The sequence below is a fragment of the Rhinolophus ferrumequinum genome, chromosome 2 (assembly GCF_004115265.2).
Source record: "Rhinolophus ferrumequinum isolate MPI-CBG mRhiFer1 chromosome 2, mRhiFer1_v1.p, whole genome shotgun sequence".
Lineage (NCBI taxonomy): Eukaryota > Metazoa > Chordata > Mammalia > Chiroptera > Rhinolophidae > Rhinolophus > Rhinolophus ferrumequinum.
The window spans coordinates 90,373,498-90,399,200 of record NC_046285.1 but is presented as its reverse complement, the minus strand read 5'-3'; the positions used below and the strand labels follow the sequence as shown (position 1 = coordinate 90,399,200).

At 32.4% G+C, this 25,703-nt stretch overlaps 1 protein-coding gene across 2 annotated transcripts in view; it reads right to left on the bottom strand.

Moving 5' to 3' along the window:
• NCAM2 (neural cell adhesion molecule 2) overlaps window positions 1-25,703 on the bottom strand; it is a 457,120-nt gene that overhangs the window by 31,509 nt on the left and 399,908 nt on the right. Inside the window, exons 13-16 of one of the 2 annotated variants that reach the window (XM_033135550.1) lie at window positions 20,869-20,988; window positions 17,508-17,629; window positions 9,719-9,899; window positions 571-3,740 (exon numbers count right to left, since the gene is read on the bottom strand). In XM_033135550.1, coding sequence (XP_032991441.1) covers window positions 3,634-3,740; window positions 9,719-9,899; window positions 17,508-17,629; window positions 20,869-20,988 — 530 coding nt within the window. In that variant the 3' untranslated portion in view covers window positions 571-3,633. Of the gene's footprint in view, window positions 1-570; window positions 3,741-9,718; window positions 9,900-17,507; window positions 17,630-20,868; window positions 20,989-25,703 lie in introns of those variants that run through there. The other variant, XM_033135548.1, reaches the window with a different exon arrangement.

Here is a 25,703-nt window from a genome sequence, read left to right as displayed (position 1 = left end):
CTTATTTTAGTTTTAACTTAAATTAAATACAATAAATGGGCAATCTTATATAGAAAATATTTGAATTAAATTATGATGGTTTCCAAATGGACCCAAATTGTATAGTCCCTGAATACTTGTAAATGCTTGAATACTTGTAATTTTAATTGTTTTTTTAAAAGAACTGAATATTTAAAAAGTGAAATTTGCAATGAAATTATTTGACCAATTACGTGTTTTATACACACACACACACACATATATATAACTGAAGTTATATATATATATATAATGTGAATCCAATGTCTAGAATCTATATTTATATATATTTATACATTTAAAAACATTAAACACAAGATACTTTAGGTTAAATAAAAAAGCAAACACATTTTAAGAAAAATAAAACAAGCAATTAAAAATTTCAATCTTGTCCATATCTATGAGTATGAATGTATATACAGAGGGTGCCAAAAAATATATATACACATTTTAAGAAAGGAGAAAACTATTAGTATTATAAACTCAATATATACCAATAACAAAAGATGAATACAAGTCACATTTGACTTCTGCAATTACAAGAGGTTCTCAGAGTGGTTACCATCAGCATCCAGACACTTCTGATTATGACAAACTACTGCTTGAGCAACATTGACTAAAGTGTCCACTTCTATAAATTTTTTTGGCACCCCCGGTATGTGCAATTGCATAATGGTTTTGGAGAGAATATGAATGTAGATTTCATACAATACACTTATTGTCAGTGAACAACAGTATTAGGAGAGGATAAAAAATAGCAATTTCCTTAAAATTTTCCCATGTAAGAAAATTTGCATAGGAAAGAAGAATTTACTGCTACCTCCTAGGTATATACTGTTAGCATATCTGAAACATGGTACTGGTGGGCCTCATAATTATTTGTAAAGTAATTATTGAGTTTGGATAAGGGTAGAGAGACCAGTGAGATTGAATAATAAATGGAGAAAAGACACACATGGAAAGAGTTGGAAAGATTAAAAGAAAATATTCAGGTTTACATAAAAAATTTATCCTGATACTCCACATACAGATAATGGTAATCACTCATAAGACATCAACCTAGCTTTGTAACAGGTATAATAATAAAACAAACTTTTGAAATGGTTTAACAATTAAAGATATGATATACACATAATAGACAAATGCACATATTTCTGATTATATATAGTGATTAACACATAACTCACCTTACATACAAGTTCATATTTATACATTTCCAATGCAAAATTTTATTTAAAAATCAATTGGATGAAAAAAAATCATTGGATGATACTACAGAGAGACTTAAAGTAAGTTGAATTTTATGTCTTGCTTACCAACAATCACATTTATGTAGACCTGTAGACATATGTTAATTTGACAAAAACTGTCAGATTTTATGGATGCATATGACAAAAATAAAGTTCAGGTATGAAAAAGATAACTCAGTAACACATATTATTAAGATTTTTTTTATAATCAAAGAAGATACTTTACAAGTTCTAAGGTCTCATTTCTTGAAACGCGATCGCTGCCTTGTTTACAGTTCTGTGGTTTTCAATTTTTTATAGAAGTAAGGCAAAGCACAGAACCTATATTTTAAGATGTCTGAGAATATTTTTAAAGAATATTTGCATAACCTAGAGCTGTAAAATCAGTATCCATCTAAGAATAAAATTTGGCCAAATGATGGCTTATTGATTTCAGGATTAACACTTGATCCATACTGAGATGTTAAATGAACAACGCATTACAATGGAAATAATTCTACTGAGATAAAATTTTAACTTTCTTTTCTGAACTGTCAAAATGTCAGTCTAGGTGTCATGCATACCTAGCTTTGAGTGTTCTTCATATCACTGTTGGTGACTTTGAGTTATAGAATATAAAATGTCAAAAAAAATCAACTCTGTTATCTTATAAAGACATATTCCATGTTCTTCACAAAAGTATTTTGTAATCATATACTAAGTCAAGATCATTTCTACACGATTTTCTTGTGGAATATTTATAACTTATAGGAAAGATCCAGTCAAGTTATAATGAATGAAAAAGATTGTTCCTGGAAATGTTATTAGAACTCCTTTATGTCCCCAAGCACTTTCTACAGATTAATATTCAACATATCTACATATCTTATTCAAACTCAGGCATTGTGGACTATAATATGATTTATAACTAATTATTTAATAAAAGACCATTGACTATGGTGGTTTTAAAAACAGAATATTGCTGATAAATAGGTTAGATTCCCATAATGCATGAATTGGGAAATCCCTTTGTCTCAACATGAGAGAAGTAAAAGTGTGTTTAATCTGTGGATGGGTCACTTGTACATTCTACAGCTCTGCTGCTGCGTCAGAACAAAGAAGGGCAGCAGTGAACAGCAAATAATTGAGAAAAGATAAATTAAAGAAAACAGACTATTAAAGACAAGCTCATCTAGCTTCAAACCGTACATGATAGGATCTGTAGGTATTCTTTAAAGAGAAACAGAGAATGCTTTCATGCAACAAAATAGTTTTTGATGAATGAACCTCAAAATCCAAACCCAGTAATTTGATTTACTATATAAGTTATGGTCATTCTTGTGACTATATATAAATCTGATTGATTCCTAATTGTCCTGAATAGTCATGAGAATCACTTGCTAGGGTGTAGTTGGGAGTGAAAAACACAAAATACCCTTTTCTTATTTTATAATGAATGAAAATGAAAAAGTGAAAATCATGTCATGCTACTCCCTCAAACCCAGATTCCTATAAAAGCTTTCCTAAAATAATTACTTCTCTTTCTGATCCTTGCAAAATAACAACTCTTAGGTGGCCAAGAAAATATAATAAATATGTATATTATTAGAACATGAATACTTCATGCCAGCTCAAAACACAATACAAGTTCATTGAACAGGGTGCAACTTTTAAAAATATATTCAAATTTAATCATTTACTGTGGGACAATTACATAGCGATATTTTACTTAATGAAAAAAAAGTCTGGATTTTTTTCATTTATGTTCAAATTTAAAAGAAGAAACTGTTTCACTTCTATTCCTTATGAAATTTAAGACCAATAAAAGGAAAAGAGGCAACACAATAAGGATACACATGTAATGTAATAGAAATGATCAGGTCTATGTTTTATATAAATGGTAAATACCATGAAATATTATAAAATTATTTAAGTAGAAACTTACTTTTAAAAGTGTAACAATATGAAAGATCCACAATTGTACATAGTAAAATTGCTAGTTATACAAAGTATGGCCATGGATATTGAGTTATATTTGCAAAATAAACAAATGAAAAAAGATTAGATTTACTAAATGCTTAAGTTCCACGTAAAGCAACATGATAACAAGGTCAAATTTAGAAATTAAAGGAAACCTTAGAATGAAGCAGGTTATGCAGTGAACTGGTACCTAAGAAGAAATGATACTAATTTAATTCCTTTCAGTGGTTTTCTGAAAAAGTATCTACTTTATAGGTTGACAATATGGGAAAAGGGAAAATAGGCTAATTGTTTATCGGTACATGCATGATTAGTTGGACCTCAGAAAATATTTTATTATAATTTCAGATTAGCCTTATAAATGTGCAGGGCATAAAAAGAAATATGTTATGATACAACAACAACATTAAAACATGCAAGACAAACTTATGGCTATAATGAAAGAAAACCCAGCAGCATTCAGCTGCCATGACTGGCTTCCATTTTCGCCTTTATTCGCTTCACAGCATTTATCTGCATGATGAAAATTGTTTTTGAAAATAGAATAAGAATAAAATAATTAAGGAAAAAAGAGCAGAGTTAAAAATATGAAAATAAAGGAAAAGAAAAAAGTGACAGTAGGAAAGAAAAAAAGAGAAAATAATTAATTCAAGATTTACACAAACCATTACCAATTATTTTGATAAAAGACAAAGAATGACAAAAATGTGTCTAAAACATTTCTAAACAGTTGCAACATACTAAAAACATAACCGAGGCTCAACATTAATGATGTTTATTTCATGTAACTCAGGCATTGGTCCTACCATTGATTGTTCAAATGTGAACATCTTAACTATTCTATAATGAATATACAACTTATAGGAAAAAAGTCACCAGTCATTCCACTGTGCTACTGGCCAATTCAAACTGTACTTTAAATATGAGCTCAGCATATTTTGCCATGTTTACTGATAGTTTTTTTTTGCTACTATAATTTCTTAGAAGACATATTTAATAAAGTAGGTATATTTTTAATGATGAATGCACTACCAACAAATATAAGTGAAAATTACATTTTCACACAATGAAAATTTGGAACTTAGAAGAGAAGAAAGGAGCAGTAATTCAATTAACAGAAGCCCATTTTGGACATATGTCATTGATCCTCATTGAAAATAATTTTGAGAATAAAAGATCACAAAAATAATTTATAGACTCACTTTTTTCATTACGTGCTAAAGCAAAGAAATGCTGTTTTGCATTCAGTATTTATATTCAGATTTGACTGAGATTCCACATATATTTAAAATGAAGTTTTCCACAAATAACTGAATTTCAATTTCACCGTTGTTTTAGAATTTCTCTATTTTATATTCTAAAAAGATGATAAACTTAACCTTAAGAAAACATTTTACTATTAGCCATGCACTTGAATGTTGTGTTTTCTGTTCATGTTGAATTATTCATGTAAAATTATTAGAGATGAAAGGGTATAAGTGTTGCTTGGAACTAGAGTGAATGTCATCAACATCATTTTATTCTACATTTCATTAAAGCCCCTGAAAATACAAATTAACTGAAAAAAATTAGCAATTTACTTATTGGTGGTGATTTACATTGTTTTTTGTCAGCTTGTTAAATTAGAAGAACTCTCATGGATGTATTACGTGCTTGATTTCACATGATATAATTATTTTACCATCAAATCTTAAGAAAGCATGACTGGAATTATTTGTCACTAAATTATATTGATAGTCAATGTTAAATTGGATATATCTTCAATTCATAGTAACAAGAGAAGATAAAGTAAGCAATTACTAAAAGATACTAAAGTTTTTCTTTGGTTAAAACAAACAATATTAAATGTGTTGTAAGTCAAAAGAAATGGTGGAAAATGTTTTTCAAACTAAATTTATTTACAAGGACTTTTTGAAACATTAGAGTACATTCAATCCACCAAGTCAGTAGTATTTTTAGTCATTAAAATAGAGAACGAATCAATAAATGCCATTTTAACAGCTTCTAGTTCTATAGATAGTTTTTAATCATTTTAGTAAGAATTAATTTGTCATAACTATCTTACAGTCTCATTGTTTCTAAAATAAAATGAGATTGAATTAAGCTGTTGAACTTTCTTAAAGGGAACATGATCATGAATTTGCACTCTCTATTTCTAAGAATATCAAGAAACACATCTTTCACAATAAATATATCTTTAGTTAAAGTGAGAAAATATTAATCACAAAACTTTTTTAATCAGAATCATATACTAGTGGAGAAATATAGGATCCAGTGAGATACATATATAGAAAAGTCACATTATCAATAGAATATATGAAAGGAAGATGAACATGTTTAAAAAAAATAGTTCTTCAGTCCAACAAATAAATGTACTCTAGTTTTATCCTATTGCTTACAAAAAGTTAAATATACCTGAATGCACATAAGTAATTGTTTTTTTTAATTCAAAAGTCTATAAACTTGACCTGAACAGTCTATAATGCATGGTATACAAACAAAACAAAACAAAAATAAACAGAAAAAAACACACTAAATTAACTTTTAAAATCTGTATCTTCTCAAATTCAATAAAAAGACAGTATCTGCTCATTTATTATAATTTATTTTAGATATAAGTTTCAATTGGTCATATATATATAAAAGTGGACTAAGAAACTGTATAAGAGTAATTATGATGAAAGCATATAAAGATCATTTTTTCTTATTTTGCCAATACATATTTTTAATTCCATAGAGTATTTGTGGCTTTATAGGCTCCCCAATTCACCATCATCCATCACAGCCTTTAAGCTTGGTCCCAAGAAACCTTCTAGAGCTAAATCAAACAATTCTTGAACTATAAGGGCACATGTTTGATGTGGCTTCCCATGAGGCCTAAGTAGTCAGTGGATTCAGTACGGTAAATTTGACATTATGCTGTGACATTTTTATAGATACAATAAATACTTCATATATATATTTTTCCCATTTCCAGTAAGCTGCTCTGGCTTTGTATCAGCTGCACACTTTAGAGGGGATGAATTCTGTCTCCTACCTTCTCAGGTGGCTTTGTCTTTATTTCTGTATGTCTGCCTTCCCCTTCGCTATTTTACCTGTGTCTTCAGCTGTGAGACATGTTCTAACCTTTTTCATCATAAAAGTCCTTATAACATTGAAAGTTTTTTTTTCCTCTGCTCACCTTCATAGCAAGGCTTCTTGAAAGCATTAAATAAGCACGGAGTCTAACCCTCCTAACTTCACACACATTCTTGAGCCCATTCATTCCTCCTTAATTTCTCTCCCAACCACTTCAGTAAAGCTGGATGTAATAAGGACACTTCACATCTTTTTTGATTAAGTTTCATTGATCTCTCAGCAGCATTTGAAGTGTCAAATGCGATTTCTACCTCTCTGTCTTGAAATGTGACTCTCTCTTAACTTCCCAAATACTAAAATGTTGTGTTTTTCCAAGAACTCTATATCTTAGTCTCATTGGAGGGGTGGTGGTGGTGTGGTTTTCTCTTCCTGTATGATATTATAGTTTCTTAGGACACAGTTCTGAAGAACCCTCTGCACTTCCGGAACTCAACAAGCACTCCTTGAACATCTGTGCTGTGCCAATCACCCTTCAAAGTACCGGAGGAAGCATCTGTGAGTATTGCAGTCATCAACTCCTTTTCATAGAGCTTAGGCTTTAACTTTTTGTGTGGTTTTGTCCTTACCCCCAGCTTCAAATATCATTCACCTGGTAAAGTTGACAACATCGTAATATATGTTTCCAGACCATGGATTTTTCATCTCCATGCACACATCTAACTACTATTTGACATTTCAAACTTAATAAATACCTAACTGATCTTATGTTAACCCTCATTCTCTAAATCCCAAATTCTTCATCCTGAGAAACGATGCCAATGACATTCTAGTTCTCCAAATGAGACACTCAAAAATCATCAATGTCTACTGAATCCAATCTGTTACACAAGTGGGTTAATCTGTATCTGTAGTGTGTCTGGAAAGTATTCATCGTTTCCTTTTTCTACTGCTATCATTTTTTTCAAGCATTCTTATTCACCCATATCCTGCTTTTACCCATATGAGCAAGAGTAATCTGTCTATAATGCCTACCTATTCATATCACTTCCCTGCTGCAAACAATTTCTTACTGGTTTTATGATTTGTTATAAAAATATTTACATAGTTTTAAAAATATCTTCGATCGTCTGGGTTGCAGGTCCCTCTCTATCCTTATCTTTGTTCACACACCTCCAGGTTCTTTTCTAGCCATGCTCTTCCCAGTTCCTAAAATGGATTGATTTCTTCCTCCTCTCAGAGATTTCTTCCATATAAGATACTAATTTGGTACAGCCACTATGAAAAACAGTATGCAGGTTCCTCAAAAAATTAAGAATATAATTATCATATGACTCAGCAACACTCTTCTGAGTACCTACCCCAAATATCTGAAAACATTTATCTGTAAACATATATGTACCCTTATGTTCACTGCAGCATTATTCACGGTGGTCAAGACATATATACATATATATATATATATATATATATATATATATATATATATATATAATTTTTTATTTATTTATCTTTTTGTCACTATATGTATATTTATATATATAATTTTTCATTTACTTATTTACCTTTTTGTGACTACTTATTGTTGGTTTTTATTAATAACAATTGCCTATAAAAACAGCAGGGACTCTGGGAGTATAACATAAAGTAACCTGCCTGATATTTATTTTTCTTACAGTTTGTGTTTTATCTATAAAATGTTATTAGAATGTTGCCTTCTCCTTCATAAAACATTTTTTTTTATCCTGATAAAAATAATTATTTCCTCCAAATATGAGTTAAAGATTTAGGAGGATGTAGTGCACTGTTGCAATCTTCCTTTGAAGATACTGACTTAGATTAAGAATCATAATTTTATATCATATTCTCGATGTCTATATAAAGGATAATTACTACAAACATAATACATTATAATTTTAGAGGCAGTTATTGATTTTTCAAACTCTTAGGGGCAGTGAACTTGATAGTGCATTCAACCATTCTTCTTCTTTAGGTGTGCCACCTGTAAGGGGATTAGGTTTGTCATGACTTAAAAGTAGCCTGACCTTGGATAAATTCTTTAAACTCTCAAAATCATATCTGTAAAATGAGGATAACTCTTTGTTGTTCAACTCAGATTCAAGAATAAAATGAGATAATAAATGCAGAAAAGGCCATTACAATATAAGATATTCATGTTATTTTTAGATGCCCTCACCTTCCTAATTTCAAATTATAATTGGTAGTACTTATTAATATTAGAGATACGAAGCCATAATATCAAGTACTTTTAAGCCACATAACGAATAGTAATTATTTTTTAATAGAAAGATTAATTGTATAAATCTGCTTTCAATTTTACAAAACTGATGTACAATATAACAAAATCATAAGAGTGAGATTCATATCAATTTGAAATTACAAGAGGGTTAAATAGCATGACTGAATTGACAAATTTTTTTTTCCAGTCTCAAAAACGTTAACAATATTGATACTCTATTATAATATGACTTAATTAGGCCATAATTATGAATATGCTGTTCTCATTTCTTTCCACACACATATATATATATATAAAGAGTACATATATTATATATGTATATATTATATATTATATACATATATATATAAAATTTTCCAGTAAATATTAAATTAAACAAAATATTAAATATGATATTTAAAAAAAACAATAAATGTTAAAATATGTCTAAGATGACAACGCACTAACAGTTAAATATGACTATGCATCAAGATAACTTCTTTCATCTTTACCTCTATGGCATGTATCTGAACACTATTTTCATATCCCTGCAGTGGACTTTTATAATAGCAGTAGCATGGAATGACATCAACACTGTTACTTAATAAAGGTAGAATCCTCCCTGTGCTGGGAACACAGATGCACAATGTCCTGCAACGTTGAGTCTCCTTGGAACTCTAATTACAGTTCTTTCTGGGTTTACCTCTGTGGCTGTTTCTGCCTCACTGTGTAATTGATTTTATGTTTGCAAAATCAACTTGCTTGGTCAGAAATGAATGGGCTTGTCATTTTTGGCCACATCTTCCCAGAAGTGGAGGATCAACCCCCAAATGTTTGGAAGAGAAGTTGTCTTCTTTGCAAAGTTTCTGGTCTCAACAGAAGGTTCTCATGTTGCTATTCAATGGTCACTTTCACCTTCTATCCTCGCCCTCTGCTTATCCTCTCCCTACTACTTTAACCAGTAAAGTTATCTAAATGTATTTATAAATTAACCAATTCACCATGGCAGGAGCAAATAAGAAATCTCAAGTAACACAGGTTATTCATTACTAGAATCTAGAATTTACGCTTGTTCTTTTTTAAAATTATGTTTTAAAACTGAAGAAACCATTCAGAGAGGTTATAAGAATGATACCACCTTCATTTTCAGCCTAAGAAAGCATACAGTTTTTCTTACCTTTAATAATGTTGGGCTTTGGTGGCATGCTGAATTCATAGACTGTTGGTTCTGAATAGCCCAATCTGTTGGCAGCTGTAATTTGAACTTCATACCCCATGGTCCACTGTAGATGCTCCAAAATAATGTGGTCTTTATTTCCTTGCACTTTTTTCTCTAGCCATTGGTCTTCTTTATCTTTCTGTAAAGGCAATAAAAACATTTTTTGTAAATATCCACATATTAAAGTTGTGATTTAAAAAAATAATTTATCTTCAGATGGAATAGGTGGTTTTAAAAATATGAAGAAAGGATATTTTCTCACCCACAGGGATATATGAAGTTGCTATATCAGTGAAGTCATTTCTAAGCTATTTCTATTAAAAATGTAAATGTTTTTTATATTTGCTAAAGAGTGATTTCATAATTAATCTTTGATGATTCAGTAATTGATAATTCACCTCCATTAAGATTTTTTTAAATATTCACATATATAAGTTTGCTGTTTGGTCACTTTGTTGATTATTAATAAACATGTGAACAGTAAAAATGAAACAGAACATACAGAAAAAGCCTAATGTATCCATTCAAAGAATTGCAGTCACTATTGTTTGAGGTTGGGGGGGGGGAAATTCATGTGTCCTGCAAATAAAATTTGGATATGTTTCATACATTTAAATTACCACTTGCATTTTTTATCACTATGATATTTTAGACTCATAATGAAACAAAAGACAGGAAAATTATTACCAGTTATGGAGGTAATTAGCATAAGAAAATAAGAAATGATATCCTATCCTTGAACACTCTACACTTAAATCCTATCTGAATCTTTTCCAAAATAAACATCTTAAACCATATATTGGAATTGCATTTTATTTGAAAAATACTGACTACAATTAACAAAGGAAAATAAGTAGATATAATTTTACGAGTTAAACTACCCTAAACAATGTGAACATTTGGCTGTGCCATATGTTAACCATTTAAACACAGGTAAGTCTTAACGTCTCTGCTTTATTTCCCTCATTTCTATTGCAGAAATGATGGGAGCAGCTGCCTCTGTCAGTTTTCATGAGGGAAGAATAAGGAAAAGGTATTACAGGGCCTTGGGAATCATAATTACTTAACAAAAACAGCTATTTTCAAGGATAAACTATTTCCATAATAACTATATGGAAATGAAATTATATTTTCTCTGGAGTTACATATATAATAATTTTTCACTAAAATTTCAAATCTCAATTTCCTAGAGGTGTAATTATAAATACATTGTAGCCTGGTCATAGAGATAGGTAGATAGGTAGATAGATAGATAGAGAGCTCTTTTTAAACCTCAGAGTTCAGCCTAGTATTACCTTATGTTAAGCCAATATTTTATAATGATTTTTTGATCATAAAGAGTAATGATGTTTTCTGAATTTATGGTGACAATTAAGGATTTTCTAAAAACAAATTCTGGAAGTTAATTCAGGATTGCATTAAACTGATGGTACTACAGACATAAGGTATCCTTCATAAGAAGACAAGACATAGTTTTGATACCATACTCTGATTCTCTTTTCTTATTTAATTATGTTTGGTTACATCGGAGTTTTATTACAAAGGAAACTGGTTGGCCTCTTATTTCATCTAAAACTGAAGATATCACCTTTCTAATGAAGTCATGGGTTTTGCACAAGTACTTAAAGTTATACAAACAAGAGGCATTTCCCCTGCTTTTTGAAACTTATAAATATATTAATCTGTTAGACTGGACTGTTGTAAGGTATTTAAGGTACTCTGAGGTATACTGAAGAAGCTATTGGAAAACTGCACAAAGAGTTTGTAATATGTCTAAGTTGTAAAGTATTACTGAAGTTAAGAAAGGAATCTAGTAGGTGCACTTTTCAAATGTTTACGGCAGTCGTACCAAATAGCCACCATTTTCCTAACCCTCGCATCCTTCATTAGGTTCTTCATCAATTATTCATGCAGCTCTTTATAGGGTAATGAGGCTGCTATAAAACTATGAACACAATAGTGAATAATCATGTGCAATACCCTCATCTTGGAGTTTATAAACCAGCGCAGAAGAAAGACATAAGTTCTTTGAAAAACCAGAGGGTGCTTTGGGAGCAGGTAACAGGGAGACCCAATAGAGTCCAAGGGCCAGGAAGGTCTCCTCAAGGGAAGTGATACCACCCTTATGGAAACAAACTCCATCGCCATTCTTCTTTTCATTCATCCAAACCTAGTTAATAAGAAGGCGTGATTCCCTCACAGAAGTTTAGAACCAAAAATAAGTACAATGCTGGAAAACCCAGAAAGATGCACAGCCACTGAGAGGTGTAAAGACAGATATGGTAGGCTTATTGTTTTAAGTAAGTATAAAAACACTTCATAGGTATTGATCAAAAAATAAAACTTAAAAAAATCTCCATCCAGAGGTAGATTTAGATAATATATGACATGATATCATGTATATGTATGTATATATACAGAGGGTGCCAAAAAATGTATACATATTTTAAGAAAGGAAAACGGTATTAAAATTGTAATACTCTATATATACCAATAACAGAAGATGAATACAAGTCACATTTGACTTCTGCAATTACAAGAGGTGCTCAGAGTGGTTACCATCAGCGTCCAGATACTTCTGAGATTATGGTGAACTACTGCTTGAGCAACGTTGACCAAAGTGTCCACTTGTATACATTTTTTGGCACCCCCGGTGTGTGTGTGTGTGTGTGTGTGCGCACACACACACACATAAATACATACACAGAATAAAATACACATAGCACATACGTATTTGATATGTTGTATACTGTGGATACACACATATACAAGGAAGAAGGCAGGAAGCCAAAGGCATAGGGAAGAACAAGAGCTACACAAAACAGTAGAGCACTGCTCCTGTAGCCTTCCCCTCACCCAAACAATTCAATAAGTTCTATGTAATTATGAAATTCTTGGTGAGAGTAAATATTTTTGTGGAAATCCAGAGTTGCGTTTGCTTTGGATCTAGTGGAGATGGGAATGAAAGAGCCAGGAAATAAACCAACAGCTGAGATCTGCATTACCTCAGGATACAATCTATTCTTCAGAGGAATGGAGAGGCTTCATGTCCTTCAGGTAATCTTCCAAAAATACTATTTCTGAGAATTGAGCATTTGCGGTGAAACCTCCTGACAAGCACAGGACATGCAGATATTCTCTTCTAAAATACCAGTCATTGAACTCTTACTTGTTGAAGCTCTTAGCATGATAAATTAAAAACCGCTGCATCATTTTAGATAGTTGGACTGATGGCATAAGGAACCAAAGGGAATTATAATATTTCCCCCATTTAAATCAATTTCATTTTCCATTCAACATTAGACAAGGAGGCTTTTTAATCCCCTAATTGCTATTCCTAGGGAATAGGAAAAAATTAAAGTGGGTGTTACCAAATACTCCCCTAGACATCAAAATCTCAATAATGCATTTGCAGAGTGCCTAATTTACACAATTTAAATGCCTGGGGAACGATTTAAGATAATCTAGTTGCAAAAACGTTCCCCTAGGTATCTTAATGAGATGATCTGCTGAATAGTGCTATTATTAATAAGCCAATTAAATGTTGAAGGGCAGCCTCTGAAAGAAAAATGGTCATTTTGCTTTGATAGAGCTTATCTTAAGCAATCCTTTCTGTCACAAAATAGATAGCAGGGCCATGTATATGACAGTCAACGGTACTCAGTCGTTTTTTCCTAAAAATACAATATCAGCATATAGGGGGAACAATTGCTATCATCTGGAAAAAGGATAGAGTAGAGGACAGATGGAGGGGGTCTTGGTTTTCTTATTTATAGAGGGCTCCTAGACTGCTTTTACTCATAATATTGTTTACCTTACTGCTTAGAGTTTCAGATGTTAATCTAAAGAAAGGAATGTACTGGTAACTAGCTTTTTAACTTTGCATTGAGAAAAAGCCTATATTAATTTAACGTACAGATTTCATTTGTTCTAAAGAAGAAAAACAACATAAATCACTCTTAACATCATTAAATCTTGACCTAACAAAGTCATAATTAGGGCAAAAAACAAAAACAAAAACAAAAAAAAAAACGTAAGTAACCCATGAACTTTCTTTTCAAAGCCTTATGGAATGTATGGTCAACATCATTTGAAACAAAAAGTGAATAATTATTAAAAGAGAGAACAATGGACGAGGTGAGCTCATCCTACTAGAGGAATGTGAAGGTTCTTGTGTTAGGAATTAAGGCAGTTCTTGGTTCCTGGATGCCTGGTAGCCTGGTTTAGCTATTCCCTACCTAAACGACCTTACAGAAGGCAACCGAATCATCTGTAGCTCTGTTTGCTACTCTGAATATGAGGAAAATATTTAGCAATCTGGATAATGTAGACATACACACATTTTCCACTGTAATTTGGAAAGATGGAGGTTTAGTGGAGTTGCAAATTCTAATCTTTTTTGTTTTTCTATTATCATTGCTGATTCAAATTGCCTTTGTTTCATGTAAATTTTTATAAACTGGGCTCTACTTAATCTATTCCTAGTCCCCATCACCCACATACTTCTTTAGGAAAAAAAAGTCTAACTTTTCCAATTCAGAACATTCTGTCTTCTCACAACATATAAAAATTTACACAGTTCAAGTTTTTTCCCCCATTGTATTAATTATTTCTTGTATCTATTAATTTAGTTATAGGACTATTTATAACTGCACAACATTAACTTATTTATTCATTGATTCATTAATGTATCGATTTAGTCAGAGAACAAATGGTATATTTTATAATATTGATAAAAAGATAAATAAAACTCATCTTCTTAAAGAGCAGCAAAGAAAGAATTATCAAAAAGCCTACACTTTAATGTCTATAGTTATTTATTGTTTGAAAACATTTCAAAACTTAAACTGGTAGCTTATTAAATAGAGTCCAATCTACACACCTAAATGATCTAGAAAAGAAGCTCACTCAGCAACAAAAACTCAATTTTACTTATTCGTTATTTTAAAACCCTTTTCAAAATCCCATGTTCTTTTCCCTTGCCATTGAGTACAACCTCCCTAAGCCCAAATAGCTTAAGAAGGTCAAGTAAGACATAGAATCATATGCTAGAGCACTGTTACTAGTCGCGAGAGTAACTTCTTCCCAATTGATTTTAAGCTACTAATTTTCTTTTAGCGCTTTATAGTGCAGGAAACTTATTTAATGTGTCAACACCATGCAGTAGTTATGATCCAATAACTATTATCAAATTAGAGAGAAAACAGTGAAAAAACTTAAGAAACCATGTAAAAAACTACTTATTAACATTATATAGTTATAGTGACACTATAATGCATAGCAAAGATAAAATATTCTATAGATAAAATAATTTATTTTTCCAGTATACATTAGGATATTAATAAGCTTGTCTCTATTCTTCAAATACATGGTTTAATCCTATTGAATTATTGTTAGAGACATTTGCACAAGGGGTCCATTACACACATCTAATTCTGCCTTTTACACTACAGCTCTGTTCTAACAAACTCTGTCTTCTTAAGAGGTGATCGAACAAAGTGAGGTTCTCAATCTACTGCAGAATAACACAGAATAGTGTGTGTTTCCAGGTTCATAGCCTTTAAGAAGTCCTCCATATTAGGGTATAATTAGTCTCTTTTCCTGGTGAAATGCAGGTTTCAATAGGTAAATTCAGTGTCTGCTAGAGGTCAACACTCATATAAGTATTACGTTTCCTCAATTTTGCTGTTCCTAGATTACAAAACATATACAGTTTGACTCATTAATATAACTTTATATTGAACCAGGGTATTTCCAGTAGGATCTGCAGAGAATGACTGTAGGATGGAGGCAGTAGAGAAGGGATGGGAAGAAGAAAAAGAACAGTGGAGAGTATTTTACTGTGTTGGAGTAGAAGGCATACCGTATGAGAGAGAAGTTGAGGGGTCAATATAATCTCTAAAGGCGGACTTTGAGTTCTCACTGCTGCAAAACTGTATTTAGACTACAAAATCTTACATTCTGATATCTATTCCCCACCTACATTCTGTAAGATTCAGTTCGCCCGTTAAAATGTAAAGAAGAAAAAAAAGAAAAAGACAAATCACTTTATGTTTGATTAATTATAAAAGTATTATTTAAGTCTACAAGAGTGAGAAGTGATTTCCTTACAGTACAAAGGGTGCTATGAAATTACTTTTACAAACCATGTCATAGGAGCATAAAATTCTATTATAGCAGTGTTCCCTGTTAGAATGCTAGTAGCTTAGCAGTATATATAGGAGCTCTGTTTGAATTATGCAACTAATCATTTTCATTATGATAAACCCAAACTGTTGGCACTGTGTTTTTGGAATTTTATCCTCTAGAACTGTGAGAAAATAGATTTCTATTGTTCAAGTCAGCCAGTCTGGGGTATTTTGGTATGGCACACCTAGCCAACTAAGACAGTTACTAGGATAATAATTTCATTAACCATTGAGGCAGACTCCATTGTTCAGCTGACCTAACTCCCAAGTATAATCACCTTTCATTTAATGGTGGTGATGGGACATAATTCTATTTAATGAGACATCATTTAATTCTGTTAGGTGAGGTTTTTAGAAAACCTGTACTGTACTGCGGAAAAAAAAGGACAGATTCAGCTTAAACAAGCTATTGTTGCTTTTGTTCATTCTGCTCTCTTCACATTCTGAATATGCATCTTAGGAACACAAAATATTCTACATGAGGACCAAGACCAACATCCTAAGAATGAAAGAACATAAAGAAGAATCATTTGGATGCAGGATTATATGCTAAGATATCCCCCTAGTCCTGATTGTCTAACATACATTGGTTTAATGTGAGAAAAAGAAATTATTCTTCGTTTAAGCCTCTCTAGTCATATTTTGTGTTAGCTGCAGTACAAAAGTACTTCTTAATAGGTACACAGTTTACATCGATTTTATGAATCAATGTGTAGTAATTACTGATCACGTTCTGCAAATATGATATTAATGGCTTTTTGGGTGAATTTATAATGTCATCTCTTGAATTTTGTATTAAAAATTTCCAGGAAGATGTATGCCGTGGGCAGTCAGGTTCTTGTGATTTCCTGAATTTACCTTTGGTTAATTAGAAATAGAAACAAAGCTGAAAAAACGTCACAGCATACCTGAAATATACATACTTTATTAACAAAAGCCACTGAAAAGAGATGAAGAAAAGATAAAATAGGAAATAAATATTTGCTATCATCCATTGTAATCAATGAATTTGGCGGAGCTCAATATAGCATTTTTGGTATTTCTAATATAAACTCTTTAGAAAGGAGAAATCAAGCATAACTTTTAGCTTTAGGTAGAAATTAGGCATAAAGAGACTACATTAGACATATTTTTACAACCAGTAATGCATTTCAGTGTTCACCATGGAATTTTACTGAGGTTCCCTACAAATCCTTACCATTTACCTGTATTTTGAACCATAAATCCTTCTGGGTTTAATTATAGGCGTGGGAGGGAAAAACATGTCAGAAAAACAGGGGAAATGGTATCTCATCTATGAACTATGTTCATAGAAATCACAAGATGAAAACCATGGGGCTTCTTGGATGATTTATCCTTAGTTTTCACCCCCTAAAAAAAAGCATTTTATAATTTATAGTGATGAATTTCAGCAATGGAAAATTATCATTTAAATTCCTGTGAGTACCGTTTTATCAGTTATTTAATATGCATACACTCCTAATACGTCTATGAACACCATGAAAATTAATGTGATTTGAAATCATTCTGCACAAAATGACAATAAATGGGGTACTTACACTTCTGTATTTCACGATGTACTCCAAAATAGGGGCCCCTCCATCGTCCTGTTTGGTGATACTGATTTTAAAGCTCTTCCCACTGCTTGGCTGCCCATGTATGGATGGAGGACTCGGTTCACCTAAACATGTGATACAACATTCTTGATATTCACACACACCTCAGATACCTATAGAAATTGCATTTTAATTAAAAACACACACACACACACAAAACATTGTCGTATAATCAAGATATATGATGTTATCCTGGCGTTACCATTAGCTATTTGCCCTTTGTTGTGCTATAACCTCCAACTCTGTTTCTCCCTGTTCAAGAAACAGCATCATTCATAAGTCTAGAAGTATGCCAAAACTGTGAAACCTTAGGACCAAATATATTGTTTATATTAAGGTGCCGATGCTCTGAGAATAGTATGGCATTATACACGTGTGAAATTTATTTCCCTTATTAGTAGTCTGCAATCCTATTTCTTTTATTCATGTAAATTTAGTTTGTAAACATTTTGAATATATTTATTGATATAAACATATGAAGGCATAGAACTATATGGAATATGTCCCTGCCAGGAACGATAACGGCTTCGAAATTAGTTATCTGCCTTAATGAGCATTTTTAAAGACTAGATACAGTTTTGAATAAAGAAATTTTGTAGTATCCAATCTATAGACCTGTGTTGAAGTACCTTTTTTTCCCCTTCTAGCTTCTTAGCTCCATGAACATACTTGCCTATGGCATTATTCTTCATTTGGAGATGATTTATAACACATATACTTATACTATTTTGAATACGCACAGGGACCCACTAAAGTGTAAGAGCTTTTTTATGTGAAGGATGTTACCAGTGCTTGGCAAGTTGGAGTGGGAGTTTTCTGCTTCTGTGTCACTGATAGAAAGAGCTGCTCATGCAGTGTCTTCCTCTGCCCATTTCCTCCAATTCCCTGTGGCTATGGCTATGGCTATGGCTATGGCTATGGCTATGGCTATGGATACGGTAATACTAAGGAACCGGTGGAGGACATGCTTTAGTTTCCAAAGTTTCCAAAACCTGTAACATCTGGTCTACTCAGAGGAATGCCAAGATAGATTAACTAGAGGAACGAAGTGAAGAAGATTGTATGCCTCAAACCGGGAGAACCTGGGGTTTTGCTCAGCAAGTTATCTTTATTTTTAGTATGACGTTTATCACCTCAAGCAACTGAGTAGTTTATTTCAGAACAGGTAGGTCATTAAACAAATCTGACAGTTGGGGGTGTTGGCGTGCAAGTAAATAATAAAACAAAACATTTTGTGGGACAGCCACACAGAACCAAAGTGAATAAATAAATGTGAGAGTGATTGTTAATTAAAGCCAGTTAAATTAGCATACAGATATTACGATATGACACGATCCATATGCAACATAATACATTCCTGATAAATGAATTAACACTTCTGTAAACCCAGTACAATAATTTCTTAAAAGTATTTAACAAGAGATTATGGAAAATTTAAATACTACAAAATGGATGTTTTCTCAGGTAGAGTAGTATAATTTCTAAACTGAATTTTAGAATTCACGTGCTGTATCAATTTGTTTATTAATATTGTAATATTATTTTTAACAATAGTATTTTGATTTAATTATAAAGCAGAAACTGTATTATCAGTAACAAATATTCTAAAATATATATTTTAAAAATTTATGCCTATATTTAACCTTTACAATATACCAAATTTGTGATTCCTTTACAAGTGCTACTTCCTTTGAAAAATGAAGTTCAGAGGAAATAAAGATTGCACCATAGAGAAATTGATTAAAATGATGGTTTCTATGAGCAATTACAACATAATGCATATGCAAAAGTAATAATATAACTAATAATCAAAAAGTAATAATGGAGAGTCATAATATATTAAGTACTTAGCATACATTATTTCATTTAAACGTCAGGAAAACCCTGAAAAGCAGTTAAAATACATATTTATTATTTAAAAAAACAAACTGAAAAACAAAAAAAACAATGTCCCGACTCTCAAAGTACACACTGTATAGGGCAGAGGTTTGCAATAAACAAATATACACTAAGAGATTAGATGTGTTAATCATTTCAAAGGGAAAGAGGAAAAAAAACCAACAACAAGGAGTAAGAGAGAGATATTTTACAGTTGGAACACCTAGAGAGGTGTTCTATGAATGAATAAATGATAAAGGTGTGTGACTAAATGAAGATGAAAATAACAGTTGGACTGGTTAGCCAAGGTCTTATTGAAGAGACCACGCTTTCTTTGGAGACTGATGTGCAGCGACCCTGGAGATTATGAAAAGGAGAGAAATCCAGAGGAATGTAATCTTTAATTTGACCTACTGATGCAGAGGGCACTGTGGCAGTGGAGAGAGGTGGTGTGAGGATGGCAGGCAGGGAAAGGTGTGTGTAGATGGAAAACAGGAAGGTGCAGGCTCGTGTTGAAGACTATAAATAAATAAAGAACAGGTTTCTTTAAAGTTTACGTCACTCTAGCCTCATTTTAATCTGGAGGTAGGATGATGAATCAAAATGTACTCACAGCCCTGCTAGTGAAAAAATAACAAGAAACTAAAAAGGACACTGGCATTGAGAATGAAGAAAAGGGAACACATCTAGCAGATTTTCAAACAAACAGAAAATAACTGGTCACAAACTGGAATGAGGTAATATATGTAGCAAATTTTACTGCACTAAACTGTGTATATAATAGGCAGGGTTATGCATAACTTTTATAATGGCATTTGTTTAGTCACACTCAATTGTTCTCACATTTTTAACAATTTACTCAACATAAATGTTAAATCTTTTAAGATTTATCTGAACGTCATATGAACTTAATTGACTTACCAAAGGCAAAACAGGGTAGTAATGAGAATAAGGCTACAATAGTTATTCTTCTTCTACAGTCACCATGGCAATGGGTTAATTTAGAGGTCCATTTTTCTCACTGTTAGGGCCTATCTAATTTCTGAGATAAAGGCAATAGCCATGCCTCATCGAAAGAATAGAATGTGGCACATGTTAAACAGACACTTTTCTCCTCTCTTGCGGAATATAGTTTGTGGGCTACAATCCAATTAATCAGACTATGAATGAATAACGCCTCCTGATGGGGACAATTTCCTGAGAGCTATTTTACTGTATAAATTGCAGTGCTCCTTTTCTTTTTTTGCCTTACTCTAGAGCAAAGTTATTTTTTTAATAAATCTGAGATGCTACCACATTCAGAAAACACTTCAACAAAGACATAATTCACTCCCCCAAAGTGCTGAACATCTCTCTGCATTTAAAAATCCCATTTAAATTTGCAAGTGAAGAGAGTGGAAACAGCCAGCTAGAGAAGCGTACTTACGGACTGGTAATGTTTGGAAGATTTCTATTTTACTGTAATCTCCTTGTCCTTTTCCATTCACAGCTGCAACCCTGATTTCGTAAGTTGTATTTGGTTCCAGGTTGCTCAGAACAACCATTGCTAGAAGAAAAAAAAACATATGTACTGATGACCAATACATTTTAACAAGTAAACAAATCAACCTATTACAAAGCTAAGTTAAAAAAAAAAATAACTGTTAATCTTTCATGAAATACCTGAAAAAGATATGAAATATATATAAGGAGAGAATGATTTGGGAACAGCCCTCTTCTTCAACCGTATTTTAGTGTTAACCCAATGCAGTAACCTTTCAAAGTACAAAACTGATTGCTTCTTTTGTGATGCTTACACTCACAAAGTAGAAAGTAAAATCTTTTCTTTCACCTTTTTAACATTCAGGAAATAAGAATTAATTAAATAAAACATTCTTACTGCATGCATCCCACATATTTTGTCTATACTAAATGGATTTTCCATAGGATGGAGAAATGGAATTCAATATACAGAACTCCAGCCTCCAGTATAAGGTGTTTCAGTCATGTCTAAGAAGTGTCCCAGCTGACTCTACAGCAAAAGTTGATCATTTATTGGATGATCTAAAATCAATCAGATTATTTTTAATGCTAGTTTGAAGGTTATTATCTTTTGTATTGTGTCTCTGAATTTCTTCTTAATTATACACTGCACCAGATTTGGATTCAATATGACAATCTGAAAAAGTACAGGGATGTAAAGGTTACCAGAAACATCTTCTGGATCATGTCAAAACCTTCAATTTCCCAGATAATTTTGGATACAATTGCAAGTTTCAAAATATTACATCTTTACAAATTTCTCTGATGGAGCTAACAAAACTCCATAGTTGTCTCTCTCCTTACTACTTTTGCTAAACAGAGCAAAAATTAACTAGTGGAAATGGCAATGCCTTGATACAGAAACAAAAGGAAGTTATGTCTGGTTTACATACTAACCCAAGTCAAATGATCAATTCATAATAGAAGAAGACATACTATAAAATAAAATATTAAGCTATAGGTAACCAGAATCATATTTGTAGGGCTATTGTTTTATAGGAACCATGACTGAAGACAGTATATATTTCATAAAATTCCAATATAACTGATTAACATATTTCTGATAATGAATTACATTACCATATAGATTCACTAGATAACATTTTTCATTCTACACTGCATGGATACACTTAATGAATTTGTTTTAATATTTCCTCTTGTCCAATTCTTTTCTCAAATATTCATTATTGTCACATCTGTTTTGCTAAATTCTTTATTATACATATTTATTATTCATTGATTTATTAAAAATAGAAAATAGTGGCTGGATATACTGTAGAAATATTTTATTTGTTTAAAATTTAGAATTTAAATTACATGAAAATTATACATATATATAAATACTATATATATATATATATATATGTAAATTACAGAGTATTTGGTAAATTTTGTCAAAAAACAGATAAAGAATAATAGCCCAGATATCAACCGGATCTTATTTAATCCAGTAGAAATGTTCTAAAACCAGCAGAAAGGACAAATTTCCAATAGACAAAATTTAAATTTGTATTTCTGAGTTTCTGTTCTTTGTAAGAAAACTGAGCTTGCTTTTGACAGCACACTGCATTGTCAAAACCTCAGATGTTAGCAGATGCTGTAGAGTTATGGGAGGAAAACTGGAAAAAGACTGATTGGCAGGGAAATCCAACTGATTAGAAGCTGTAAGGATAAACGAGAAAACCAAGGCTTGGATTCAACTATTTCCAATAGGCTAACAACTTGTGAACTATTTCAGCAAACCGAAATCCCGTTGGTTGGTGAACTGGAGTCAATGCATGTGCAATGCCAGCATAAGAAAAGGAATATAGCTTCAAAGGAGAGGTTAGTGCACAGATGGATCTGTTCTTACAGATTATGGAAACGGGGAGGGAGTGAAACGAAGAGTTAGGCAGTTAGTCTTAAGAAGTTGGATTCCTACTGTTCTTAAGAAAGTTTCTGCTCAAGGTGAGTGTAACAAGGAATTCAAGAGTTTAAAGTTCATCATATTTTATCAATGTAGCCAGTTAATTATTATAACAAATTTAAAACCAATGTGAAGTAGACCTTTTGTTCTGCAGATATTAAAGCTTTATAAAAGTATGAAGTCTTGACAATTAAGTTCGCGAACTCATTCTAGAGAAAGTGTTACATACCTCATTGCTGAATATCACTATAGTCACCTTTGAAGTACTCCCCTTGGGAAGCTATGCACCGACACCAGCGCCTAGTCCACCCTTCCAAGCAATTTTGGAACTCTTTTCTGGAATGGCCATCAGGGCTGTCATCATATTACCCTTGACGTCCTGAATGTCATCAAAATATCTTCCTTTCAATATTTTCTTTCTTTTCGGGTAAAGAAAGAAGTCATTGGGGGCCATATCAGGTGAGTAGGACAGGTGTTCCAATACAGTTATTTGTTTCCTGGCTAAAAACTCCCTCACAGACAATGACATGTGAGCTGGTGCATTGTCGTGATGCAGGAGCTATGAATTGTTGATGAAAAGTTCAGGTTGTCTAACTTTTTCACGCAGTCTTTTCAGCACTTCCAAGTAATAAACTTGGTTACTGTTTGTCCAGTTGGTACAAATTTATAATGCATGATCTCTCTGATATCAAAAAAGGTTAGCGACATTGTTGCAACATGTTTGCTAACTTGTCAGACCTTGTATATTTGTTTTTCAGGGCTTACTGTCATGGAGCAGTCAATGCTCAATATGATGTCATGGAGAGTTGGTGTTTGAGTATCCTCTTCTTTATCCTAATGGAGAATTGCTTGATAGAGCATGGGGACATAGAAGAGACTCATGCAGGAACTAGTTTGACTATAATAACTTTTGTTAATGAGACTGGTGATACATGCTTTAGATTCTTGAAAGAATCCATGTGGCTTTGGGTGATTCTACCACTGACTGAAATAAAACTAACTCTCAGGCCTGAGTTGGTCTCTCAACTTCTGAATAAAGACCCTTTTATTAAATGTCACAGAAACAAAAGTGTAACAAAAAAGTTGAAAGAAGGTAAAGCCAAAACTATATATGGTGAAGGAGAGTAATAGACTTATTGGGAGTCAGTTCATAAGTTATATAGATGTCTAACCACTATGCTGTAGACCTGAAGCCTATATAATATTGAATGTCAACTGTAATTGAAAAAAAAATTTGTGATATATGAAATAAAAACTGCCATGTACCAATTATCTACACAAATGGGGACATTATCTGCAGACTATGAGATAATGCAAAATAATGGGTAGCCCAAAAGTTATTCATCTTTGACTCTGTTTAATGGCAAATACTCTATTTTTACTGGAAAAAATAGTGTTAGTGATAATTACATATAAATATTAACATTTACAAAGATAATCTATATAGACAGGATGCTACACAAGAATCTATGAGAGATTGCTAGAGATGCTTTCACTACTGCAGATAACTTTGGTATATGATACACCTCCATATTTCTATGATGTAAAGATGCAGCTGCTACCATCATTTTAAGATCATATGGTGAACTGTAACTCAGCTGTGTGCGAACAACTGGTAATGCTTATATTCAATTTTGTTTGTCTTGTACAATTAAGCAAGAAAAGCAATAAAATTTAAAGCACACAATTTTAAGTGTAGATAAAATTCTTCATAAATCAGAAGTGTGGAGATCACACTTTATCCTTTAAGGCTGAAGGTGGATAACAATAGAGCTATCAAAGTATCAGAAAATAATTACTGAAGCAGGGGAAATTAAGGTTATTACTTAGATTAAACAGTTAAAACAACCTTCTCTCAAAAAAAAAGCAACTCCACATTTTACTTGAAATATCTGAGCATTTCTAGTAAAAGCTCTTTCTGGCTTGGGTTATCAACAAGTCTCTTCCTCTAACATTTCACAGGAATTGTGAGGTACTTTGAGTGCTACCTACCTCTTGCCAAGGGGAAACCTATTTCTTTAACTTCTTTATGATCTATTCGGAGTCAATTTTTCCCATGTTTCCTTGTATTTTTCTGTTCTCAGTGTTAAGACTCTCCCCTTTACTGATGATTTTCACAGCAGAGCAGTTTGCAGAGGAGAGGTGCAAAGAGTTTAAAATGATGGCTGAACTGTTACTACAATGCTAAGCAAAACCACTCAAAAGTAAAGTGGATGGGGGAGGCCTTACATACAACGTTCAAAATTCCAGGGGAGAGGCCTGGAAGTAAACTCTTTGTAAAAGGATGCAAGTTTTACAAAGTTTCTATACAAGAAGAAATCAGTCTGTTTTTGAATTCTGACTCTAAAGGTTTTGGTACAATAATCCTTATTATGAGGCTTCCCGGTATTAACATTGTATGAACACCATGATTATTGCGTGAAATAGAAAGAACTGTATAAATTGGGACAAATTTAAAGAGAGGGAAAGAAACAAGATTGAAGGGAGGCAAAGCCCAGATCTGTAATTTGACCTTCCATTCTTAAGTGAGAAGATATATACATTAAATCATACATCATTTACTGGCATATTGCCAAACACAGGGTGTTTGAATACTCCAGGTAGGTAGGGCCTGAAAGCAAACCACCACCTGAAAAATAAGAGGCTGTGTTCTCTATAATAGAAGTCAGCCCTCATGTTATGAAGTTAGCTAATGGAAGACTTTCTTTCTTCAGAGGTACCCATACAATAGAACAATAAAACCACAAACTGAAGCGTGGGATGGGTTCTTTTCCATGTAGATCTACATCACAAACAACTAAAAGTTTTCTAAGGACAAATGACATAAATTAAGG